The sequence below is a fragment of the Podarcis filfolensis genome (assembly GCF_964270895.1).
Source record: "Podarcis filfolensis genome assembly, chromosome: 3".
Lineage (NCBI taxonomy): Eukaryota > Metazoa > Chordata > Lepidosauria > Squamata > Lacertidae > Podarcis > Podarcis filfolensis.
Window position 1 is genome coordinate 60,959,913 of NC_139606.1, and position 11,880 is coordinate 60,971,792.

General features: G+C 41.6%; 1 protein-coding gene across 6 annotated transcripts in view; it reads right to left on the bottom strand.

Moving 5' to 3' along the window:
• The window catches only part of AHI1 (Abelson helper integration site 1), a 64,829-nt gene extending 53,671 nt beyond the window's left edge, over window positions 1-11,158 (bottom strand). For 2 of the 6 annotated variants that reach the window (XR_014546648.1, XM_083607601.1), the window contains exons 1-4: window positions 10,932-11,150; window positions 3,198-3,254; window positions 2,324-2,445; window positions 772-1,382 (exon numbers count right to left, since the gene is read on the bottom strand). Coding sequence is in view for 5 of the 6 variants with exons in the window: in XM_083607601.1 (XP_083463727.1) it covers window positions 772-1,382; window positions 2,324-2,445; window positions 3,198-3,213 (749 nt within the window). In the remaining variant the exon portion in view is untranslated. Of the gene's footprint in view, window positions 1-771; window positions 1,383-2,323; window positions 2,446-3,197; window positions 3,255-5,740; window positions 6,014-9,941; window positions 10,081-10,931 lie in introns of those variants that run through there. The other 4 variants (XM_083607597.1, XM_083607598.1, XM_083607599.1 and 1 more) reach the window with 4 other exon arrangements.
• Window positions 11,159-11,880: the final 722 nt, after the last annotated feature.

The window sequence follows — 11,880 nt, forward strand, 5'->3', positions numbered from 1 at the left end:
CCAGAACAGAGGCTGTCAACAAGCTGAGAAGAGATGATGTGTTGGGAACCATTCACCCAGTCACCAAGGCAACAGACAACAGGGGCACAGCCCCACTCAACCCAGATGATAATATTTCTTTTGCCAAGCAACACAAAGGGGAAAGGGGATGGCCCTAGCTCAGAGGGAGAGCATCTTCTGTGCATGCAGAAGGATCCCAGTTCAGCCTCCAGCATCTCCAGGTTTGGTTGGGAGATACTTTTGTCAAAAAGCCAAGAGAGCCATTACCAGTCAGCAGGGACAATACTGACTTAGTATAAGGCAGTTTCCTAGGATTCTGTTCTCTCCTCTCTAAAGATAGGAAACAGATAGTGTGTGTCTAGGAGGAAGACCTTAAGAGAGAAAGGCAATGAAACCAATAAAGATTCTCCCCAAGTTTGGTCTGATGCCTGGAAGCTGAGCTGGGAAATAGAAATGAAGCCAAATGCGATTTTGCCCACCTTCCTCTACCTTGCACTCCTTCCTGAGTCCCGCCTTCACCTCCCACAGGTGCAACAACTCATGGCTTCCCAGGAACTCAGAAAGTAACTTTGCGAGGAGGGAGAAGAACTGGTATACCATACATGCTTTTTCAGATAAGTTAACACCATGACATTTTCTCCTGTAAAATGGTATGTCCAGGTTGGGGAGGGGGGAAGAGCCATACAACTCTTTCCATTTCAACAACAGCAATGAAAATCAAACAGTTGTTAAAGATTTAAATCCACACCAATTTGCTTTTTGCCACTATACCTTGTTTGAGCTTCAGATACAACAGATACTTCTTTTTTCTTTTTCTTCTTTTTGCTCACTTCATTATTCAGTGCCATTTCCTGGCTTTGAACATTGGGGGTGAATTCAGACATCTGTTCTTTAAGTTTCTTTTTTATTTTCTTCTTAATTGCATTTGCTTCTTCCTCAGCCACTTGCTGCTCATAGGCTTGAATTAGCTGCTCTTCCTCATCTAATTCAGATCTCCCTCTCATTCCATTCAAGGCACTTTTTATGTGGCCGTCCCCCTTTTGATGAAATGCATCTGCCTCTAACACACTTTTTGTTTTTTTCTTTGAAAAAACATGAATCTGTTTTTCAGAACTGTCCAACTTAGTTTCTCGTAGGTTTTCTTCCTCATTAAGTTGTTCGTGTAACACTGTCCTTTTCTTCTTCTTATTAGACGTTGTTTGCACGCTTTCCTCTCCACTAACAACATTATTATTTATTTTTTCTGCAACTGAGACTTTGTGTCTGAGCTTGCTTTTTGTAATCCGTGGACTCCTTTCCTCTGGGTTATAAGTATCATTTATAATTACCTCATCATTTTCACTTTCTTGGGTAATGCCAAGATGATTTTTAAATGTTTCAAGCTACAATCAAGACAAAAACAATGAAAAGTCAGCCCCCTCTTATATAATTATAAGCATATGTATTATAATATTAATATTTTGGTACATTATTAGTTTTATCGCATGCACTGAAGTTTTAAATGAGTCTTAATTGTTTTATGTAGCAACCAACAGATGGAATTCATATTAAACATGAAAAGATTCTAGATTTGACCAAGCTTTTAATATATTCTTCAAAGCTTGTTTTAAGAAAAAAATCCCTCAAATGTATTCTAGAGTATTTGGAAAATTGGCCCACCAGTATGGCGTTATATGTTGTTAAAATAAACGTTACTGAGAGGAGGAGGGTGTACAGATCTAGTGTAACTGAAATAATATTTAACAAAATGTCCTCATGATAAAAATGTAAGAAATGATTGTAACCAAGATCTTTTAAAAATTCTGCCTAACAAACCATTTAAAGAGATATTTCCAAATTGTAATTTGGCCATTAAATTAGTATAATTGTATGTGTAGTAACTCACTGCGGTTTCCTGAACCAAATGTACAGATTGTGACACACAGAACTTAGATATCCTTTTCCCCTCAATATAAGCATCAATAAAACATATATTAAAATGATAATTAAAGTGTTTTTCTTTTCACATTCACAGAACCTCCTTCATGTATGGAAAAGGACGAATTAGTAAAGTGAGCCACTTCCACTACCAACAGCGTAATAGTAAAAGAAACAGCCGTCATGAATTTGAAGGCTGTCCTTTTCTAAATCATGAGATTGAAGTGCTGGTCTTTGTAACCCCAAGGCTGCAACAATCTCTGCTTTCCGAAAGAAATTAACTGCAAAGAACAGTCCACTTTTCTTCATACTTCTTAAGGAATTGAGCATGAGACATTAAGTTTTGCTCTTTTTAAACCTTTTTGCCAAGACAGGCAAACAAAGTTTCATAGAGTAGCCAACTCACCACAATGTTCTCTGGCGTGCCTAATGCTTTCTTCTTCAATTTCTTTTTATTTGCTAGGTCAGCATGGCTCTTGAATATTTCTTCAAAACGAACCTTGGTTTTTGCCTTGGCTTCACTCTCCACTGAAAAGGTCAAACGGCAGTTTCATCACTTTCATTAGCTTATTAGCTCAAAATGGCTGTCACAGCCCAGTTATTCTCTTCCATTCATGCCAAAGGTGCACCCAAGGGCACACATGTCCCTGCAGATGTTCTTACTTCCCCTGCTGAAATTAGGTCTGAAAAAGGCTTTCTTAGAACCGCTTAAAGGTTTCATCACAATCCACAATTTATTTATTATTAAATAAACAAATAATTCTATTGTCATCAATAGAAAAGGTTGTAGTGTGTGCTTGGTTGCTGTGTACGGTGCTCACAGTAGTGTTTCCTGTCGGAAACGGGCCCCAAAAAGTTGGTGATCCCTGATAATATGAGGCCATGACTCCTGCTAGCCATAGAAAACAAGAACAAATACCCTGTTTCCACTCTGCCAAACCTCATTGTAAAAAGCCTAAGTGCTGATTGGCAGGGTGGATCTGCAATTCCATTTCTCCTAAGAGTTAAAGAAGCAGACACTGTGGTGATAATACTGCCGATTCTTTCCTTGCGAACTAGCTACTGCATCACAATGCAGACATGAACGCATATCAACATGCACTACTATTTGCTGTCAGGGTCTTTGGGCGTACAGTTATCATCTCTGGAACAGGACCCAGGTCTGCAATGCTGTAAATACTAATCAGTAATAAGAACCCTTCTTTACACAGATAAAATTTAACAGTAAATGGTTCATACAACGCAAAAGGTAAAAATACTATAGCACGTATACTACATACCTGCTGGCATTTTCATGACCCTCAAAGGCAACTCAACACATTTCACTTTTCTTCATTCTGCAAAGAAAACCAGAATATGTTATAGGACAGTAACACTGAGAAAGACAACTATCAGTGAACAATCTAACACAAACTATCAGACACAACATGAAAAGGTGTTGCAGGCTTATTAACTTTGGGTAATATGCAATGGTGACTATCATCTTATGGGGAAAGGGGAGACTTAATTACCCTCCCGACATCATTTTACTACACCTTCTAAATCTACTCCAAAGAGCCATTTCTGGAAGAGATTTAAGGGGAGCACAGGGTGCTGAAGGGTGGGGAGACAGGAGAACGGCTGAAAACTGCCTGCCTCCCGGTTCAGCTAACAAATTCTCTTCCACCAGTGGACACTCATACTTGAACATCACCCCTTGTTCATGATGTTTGAACTATCAGCCATCCAATATTTTTATTGTATTTTATCACTTTACATTAAGGATGAAGCAAGTACTTAATTTTATCAACAGCAAGCCTAGGATCCAAAGGACTGTTTAATGAATTCTTCAATAGACTCAAGTTTGAAAGGGACATGAGTTTCTTCAACTACAGACCCCCATGCTGCTTGCCAAAGACTTCTAAAACATGAGAATTGCAAAAGCTCCATTAGGAGGAAGAGTGGGATATAAAATTTAAAAATAAAACAAATAGAAGAAGTTTGGTATTACAGCATGGGTTGACAGGAATATCCTGTTGAAAATCCTAATCTCCCTCAATGGACAATAGCCCTAGCTCACCTAAGTTGGCTCTCTGGATCCTAAATTGTGTAAAGTTTTCTTCTTTTAATTAAACAACTCACTGTTTAAAGCTTGATTTACAAGACAGTCCTATAGTCCAAAGCAGAGTTCATTGTGCTTTACTTTCAGGAAATGGGTATAGAGTTGTAGACTTATTCTATGTAAACTAAACATCTAAAAGCAGAACCCATGGAAGCAAAAATGTGTTTTAAGGTTTATTCTCTGTGAATTGGTCCATAAGAAGGCCCACAGAAATCACCATCAAGAAAAAATATATAGGGCTGGAGGGAAGCCAGAAGACAGATATAAATCAAAAGAAAAAACCAGTAAGCAAAATTCTCAGACCTAATGCAGCAGCAACTGGTTAAACCTAATCAACCAGGCCCCCTTAATGACTTCTAAAATAATGTCTTAACTAATCAGCCAGCAACATTTTGATGCACTAACAGATACATCAGTGCAGTGCACCACACTAAGTCTGAATTAAAGTGCAGAATAATATAATGAATAGTGTTACAAAACTTCAGTGATGCTATATACACACTACTGCAAATGTTTAAGATTGTAGTGGCAGGTAGAGTGCCTATGCTAGTTTCAGTGCCTTCGGTGATTGCCCAAAATTCTTATTTGCTTCAAATACATTTCTAGGTCATTGTGCCTGGGGTTATGCACACTTTGCCTCAGATTAATTAACTGGCATAATAAGTACAAGAAGACAGGGAGAGGAAAGCTAGACAAGAATTCTCTGAATTCGATTTCATGTTTGGTTTTCCAATGGTTCTAGCCCCACCTGCTGAAGATTTGGTGCAATAATTTATAGTTTATATAAATGAGTTCACTGCATCTGACAAATGTTGAACATGGCACCCCACTATAACCAGCTGATCTTCAAGCACCAAAAAACCCAGCCTGCATACAAATTCTACATGCTCACATGTAGGGTGGGAGAGCTCTCAACAGAAAGAAAACACTACACCTGTAGCTTAGCCACCAGGAATGCTCCCTTGCTGTAGCTTAACCATTTGCTCTACAGAAGTGCTTGCTGTGATGTAATCCTATACTATGCCCATCCTAAAATCCTGCCTAGCATGTGCAACCAAATAATTATGACTTAGCACCATTTATCATGTAATTTGGTTAATGCACTGGCCAAAAAGGGCTTCAGAAACATGGGCAGTCGTTTACACTTCTGCTTGCTTCACTCCTCCTGGCTACCCTCGTTGCGCATTTATGTGCTATGTAGTGTTTGTAGTCAGTATACATGTCATGGCCACTGCACAGAAGCTGCTTTGTGCAAGTCCTCATGGTAGCTGTTATCAGTGGTAGGTTGTTCAGATGAAGCAGTCTATCATGTGATTACAGTTGTTACTTTCACAACAGTGAAAATGATTGTTCCTGTGTGCTATTTGGGTGTGGGGAGTCTGCATAGGTGTGAAAATCCAACTCAGATGTCTCCTGAGCTCATTCACTTCAAACAGCTATGCCTTAGAGCAGTGAACCACTCCACATGAATAGCTTTTGGTGTAAAAAGTTGTGAAAGAATGAAAGAATAACTCTAGTGCACTAGCAACATTCACGAGGGACAGATGGGACTTAACTGCTGACTGGCACAGGCCAGCCTGTGACACTACACCTGCCGCTTGGAAGCTGCATTTAATTCTGTGGAGACAGGCCAGTGCAACTGTCAGAGTTGACTATGACACCAGTGCAGTGCCACAAACTAACACAGGCTACATTAAAACCCAGCTTAATAAAATAGCCCACCACTTGCAAGGTTAACCGTTGCCCTTCCCGGCTCATTGAATCCAGCAGGGAGGACCGACAAGCTGGGTCCAAAGTTTTAAACACCTCTTTGGCACGGAGGGGTAGTCTCGGCCACCTTAAATGAAACAGCTGTTAGGATCATTCCTGAAGAATGCTTCCTTCAACTCTTGCTTATTTGAATTCAGTTTTAATGTGGATTGGATTCTGTCATTTGTATGGTAATGTGCACTGTAATGTTTAATGCGGGGAGTCCTGTCTGGTCAGGTGGAAGTTGGTTCAACTGTCACTGGGGGACTTCAACTGACAGCTCAGGAGCGGTTAGAGAGAGAATTCTCAATATGCAAAAGAAGCAGTGTTCTGGTTGGTGGCTGCAGGGTTAGAATTTTCCGTTAGACCATGTGATTGGCTGGGGCTGGACTGGAGGGCCAGAAGAAGTGTATATATGGCTGGGTGCTAGTCAGCTAGAAGTCAGTCTGTGCTGGTCAGTGAAGGAGTTCGTGGTGCACTGCCCAAAGAGAGCAGAGGAAGAGGCTTGAGAAAGAATACCTACAAGAAAGGCAAAGTGTCTTGGTGCCAAAAGACTTGTTGGGGTATCTGAATCACTTGGGTCAGGCATAAGAGATGAGGAGAGAACAGTGTGGAGCAAGAAGTAGTGAGAGGCAGTTGCACTGCCAGGCTCTGAGATCTGGCAAGGTAAAGGTAAAGGGACCCTTGACCGTTAAGTCCAGTCATGGCCGACTCTGGGGTTGCGGCGCTCATCTTGCTTTATTGGCCGTGGGAGCCGGCGTACAGCTTCTGGGTCATATGGCCAGCATGACTAAGCTGCTTCTGACAAACCAGAGCAGCGCACAGAAACGCCATTTACCTTCCCGCCGGAGCGGTACCTATTTATCTACTTGCACTTTGATGTGCTTTCGAACTGCTAGGTTGGCAGCAGGAGGGACCGAGCAATGGGAGCTCACCCTGTCGTGGGGATTCGAACCACCGACCTTCTGCTCGGCAAGTCCTAGGCTATGTGGTTTAACCCATAGCACCACCCGCATCCCTCTGAGATCTGGTAGGCTTCAGCAAAAGTCCTCATAGTGTTGGTAAGGCTTAACTGTGGTGGAGTAAATACAAAGGCAATTGGGCAAAAAGTTTTAATAAGGTTCTCCAAGCTGTCTTGCTTTAGTAACAGAGTATATAAGAAGCTACAGTTAATTAACAAGGAAAGTGTATGTCAATTTAAAGAGACAGTACTATGTTAAAGTAACCACATAAGCTTGTACGCTACATAATCTTGTAATAAACAAACAATATATTTCCTAAATATAGTACATATATCTGTCTGGCTTTATATCACAGTTAGCAGGTTATTGGAAAGTTAAGGGTGAAAAGGGTCCAAGTTATATTAAATGGTGGGAGCTGAACAGATTTAGGAAAACCATTGAAGTTGGATTTTGTTAATAAAATAAGTAAGGAAATATCCTGTTCTCTTGCCACAGATTCAAAGGATCCTCACTGGACCCAACCAGCCAGTTGCAAAGATCCTTTTCTTTGGCAAGTTGTTCAGAGGTCACCTGCATATATGGAGTTGGGTGTCACTGATCTGATGATGACACCCAGGTCTAGTCAGAAAAAGTGTGAACCAGTGTTTGGGAACAGCAGTGGACCAGAACAGGGTCCATAAACTTGTCTAACAAGTGTGATGGTGTTCGGCAACTATGAAAGGGAATGTATACTCCTTAAAAGGATTAGATGTGCATTCTGGGAGTGCTACTAGATTCACCTTTATCTCTTAAGGGTCAGAAAGCCTTAGTAGCACAAAGAGGCTTCTGTGGGCAGAGACTGATATACCAACTATAACTCTCCTAGAAAGAGATGGCCTGGCCACAGTTATCTATGTTCTGTTAACCTCACCACTGGACTATTACAAGATGTTTTACCTGGGGCTGCTTCAGGTTGGAAATTGCAGCTATTCTAGAAAACTTTTAGGTTTGAAACTGTAGCCTTTCTAGAAGACTTTTAGCCCAACCACTGCCAACTCTGCCTTGGCCCACTGCCAATATAAGGCATCCAAAACATTATTTCAGAGGAATGTGGCCCTCAGCAGTGGCGTAGCGTGGGGGGTGCAGGGGGGGCCGGCCGCACCGGACGCAACATCTGGGGGTTAGGGTTAGGGGGCGCAAATCCACGGGTTAGGGGGCGCAAATTACTTGCCTTGCCCCGGGTGCTGACAACCCACGCTACGCCACTGGCCCTCAGTATAAGGTTCCACCCCCTGCCATAAAGGAAGGAGGGGAATCCATATAAAGCTGCCCTTGGATATCAAGATTTAGAACTTATGTCTTGCATCTTGATGTAAAACTGCCAACGTTTCCTAACAAAAACTAATTAGTATATATGTCATCAGGATCAACACAATATATAAGCAATGATCTAAACATTGCATATCTACATTGTTTGTATTCAAAACCAATGATGTGCAAGGAAAAATTGTTATGGAAAATTTTCCATTTGAAACAAAACATTTTTATTTAACAATTTTTTATTTAACAAATCAGTGACATAAAGAATGTGTATACAAAGAATGGAAGCTCAATTAGCTTCAAAGTTGATCTTAACTTTTTTTCAGGCAGCTTTGGGCATGATAAAATCATGTTCTTAACAGTTTGCAATATCTTCACTTTGTTCTTCAAATTAAAACAATATAATGAAAATGTATGCTTGTGAGTTATACTGTCTTAACAGTAAAAAAAGTATAAAATATAAATAAGTATTCCAATGAAAATAATTTCTAAATAAAGTTTTGATTGTTTTTCAATATAATATAATATAATATAATATAATATAATATAATATAAATATAAATATAAATATACCAGTAATATAATCCACATTCAGAATACTTTTTAAATTTTTCCTCTAATCAAATATTTCTGTTCAAATACTTATAGGTGTTAAAATTTTTATTTTAGATTTACACATGACTTTTTTTTACTTAAAAAGGTATCATGGTTAATACAATTAGTCCTTTCCATCACAAAGATATCATGCAGCGTTAAGCCATCATCTTCCTGAATACCATGTGCAGACTGTTATTGTTGTCTTTTGCCTTAAGGCATTTTAACAATTATATGGTTACCTACAGTATGCATTACTCTTCCCTACATTTTAAATTAATGTCAACAAAAGCAATTAAGGATGGAATACTATATTGCACTTACCTCTGAACTGAACCGGACTTATTCCTGAATAAAGGATAGGATTACACAGTGTGCTTTATATGTATTAGCAATGCAGTTGGATTAAGCAACAAACAAGACAAACGTCAATGGAGAGGGAAAGAGTGTAAATATAGTCCTTTAAGCAACCTGAATAAGATAAGGATGTTCACTACTTGTAATCCCATCTCTAAATAGAAATGATTTCATCATTCAACTCAAATACGCAGAAGAAAGTGAGGTTTCCGGTGCAGGAATTTGCCTAATCCAGATTGTATTATAAAAACACAAATAAAAATGACATACATATTTCCCCTAATAGTGGAAAAGCTGCCTTTAGAATAATTTGTCATTCCACATAATGTATACAGTATAGTAAAGAAGGAATGGATGTACATATGCCCATCTTTTATAGATTTTCATTTTGATATATTTTCTGACATCTAGATAACATTGAAATATGTTATAGTTCTTCTTGTCTGATTCCATGCACTGTCATTTGCATCTTTAACAAGACACAGAGAAGCATCATATTTCATGTGATTCTTAAGTAATTATACTTAAATATACTTGAAATATATTGTATCCTTATTTGTAATTATTCTCAATTATCTCACTATTCCCTTTAGTCTAACTAGACATGAAGCAGATTAGAACTGGCTAATTTCAAAGGCCACAGCTCCCCCCATCAAATGAGTTTCAGAACTAAGCAAGGATTTAAAGCTGATCTTCCTTGCTACATCCAACCCCAACAGTCAACTACGCAGCACATAGTGGAATCATTATTGTCACTGGTGCGGTTTGGGATTGCCAGTAGACTATGGACATGAAGAAGTCAGTTCACAGCCATAGAGAGATAATGACACTCATTATTTCCCACACTCTTCGATGGAAGTTACCCTTCCGCATAGGATTGCTATTGAGGAGAACTGACATTCCTAGGCATCTGTTAAAGCTCTTTCTTGCGTAGGATCAAGCCTTACTGGATCCCAAAGTACTTCCGAGTAAATATGCGCAGCCTGGGGACCACCCACGAGAAGATGTGATCCTAAAGTGGGAAGCACTACGGATTCAAACACCAAAGAAAAAAGGAGCTTCATGGGGCATCGTCGCTTTTCGATTCTTAAGTTTCTCTAGCCCACTCCATATTTAAGAGCGCAGCCCTTAATAACGGCCACAACCGAAATCACCGGGTTTGATTCACATTTTGAGCTCCCTTCTTTCTCGAGCCAAAGCGAAGCTACTGTAGTCCCGCCCTCGCACTCCGCCAATCGGTGCTGCTTTCGGAAGAGGCGCGCACGCCCACCTCCCTCCTCTTCTTCAAAATACATGCTCCGTCTCCTAACAAGACCTCATTCTGTCATAGGTGAACCACGGGAGATGTAGTGCTGGCCGGGGCTGCTGGGACTCGTAGTCTTCTTGAATTCCTCGCTTACTCTGTTCTCCCCCCTCACCCCCCCCCCCAGGTTTCTCCGTTAGGAACAGCCTGGGCGCTGGCTGCCGTTCCTCTAACGGAAAAGAACGCAGAGACCGCCGGTAGCTTTGTGGGAGGAACCGCTGGCGCTGTGAGGCGGCAGGCAGCGCGCTAAAGCCGTTGGGAGCCCAACCGGCCTCCGTGGAAGTTGCCCGCCGGCGGCTGAGGATGATGCGTGGAAGCTGCGTGCTATGAAGGCCTCCCGCTCAGCGCCCGACAAAGCGCCGCCGACTATGAAGCCTCTTGGGCATAAGCGCCTCCCTCCGCCCCATGCCTATTCGCCACAGTTCTGGATTGGAAATAACCGCCCTCAGGAGTCCCCTCCCGCTTAGAATGTCGGCCGCGCTTTGGCCGCCCTCAGGAGGGACGAAGCCCCCGCACAGAGGCCGCCTACGTTCCTTTTTTTCGGGTGGGGGTAGGGTGGCTTTGCGCCGCCATCTCCCCCCTCCCAACCAGACACGTAGCGGGTCCTGGTGGGAACCCAGTAAAAAGGGGGAGGGGGTTAGAAACTCACTTCCAACCCTCGATTGCTCCGCGCTGTATTCAACGGCAGCTGCCTACGCCGCCTCCGACTCTGCTGGCTACGTTCGATGCCGCCGACGGCTTCTTCACCCTGCCGGCCAATTGGCCTTTCCTTTCATTCCGTTCCTCGCCTCTTCCGTCACCCCCCTTTGCCCCAAATGGTTTCGCCTCAAACAAGCTGACGGCTGCCAAGGAAACAAGGGCGTCCACGGGCCTGCGGGCATGCGCAAACATGTGCGAAGTTGCGTCTCGTTCTGTCTGCTATTAATATGGTTGTTTTGGTAGGTTGTTCGGTATCGGGGTACTGCTCGCATGGCGTTGTTGGCATGAAAATGCCAGCCCATACTCACCCCCCAAATGGGATTTTTTTTACCCTTTTCCGGGGAAAATACAGCAAACGTGTTGCCTGAGAGTACCCTTACTAAAAAAACAAAAAACACAGAAAGGTGGGACGCTTTGAAAACCACAATAAAAAAGTTTAAAAGTAAGTATGGGGGAAATTTTATCCCACTTTTCCTGTCCACAGTATCTAGGAGACATAACAGTATAGGGTTGCCATGTAAGGATTAAAATGCTAACTCGGGACTAAGGGAGAAACGTGCTAAGAGGAAGGCTGGCTTGGCAAATCCACACCATGATTAACTCCCGTGCGAAAACCAATGTCCCCACTGTGGAAGGACGTGTGGATCCAGAATTGGCCTCCACAGTCACTTACGGACTCATTGTTAAAACCATGTTTATGCAAGACAATCTTGCTTGGCTATGAGTGATTGCCAAAGAAGAAGAAGCCTCTTTGTATATTGAAACATGGTTTTAATAAATAGGCAAACCTAGTAAATACTCAAGCCAACTTATGCATTTGGCAACCTAGAAAATTAATGTTCATTAGAGACATTTATTCATATATAATGCTGTGGCGTTTTCCCTCCTAGCTGTGTGAC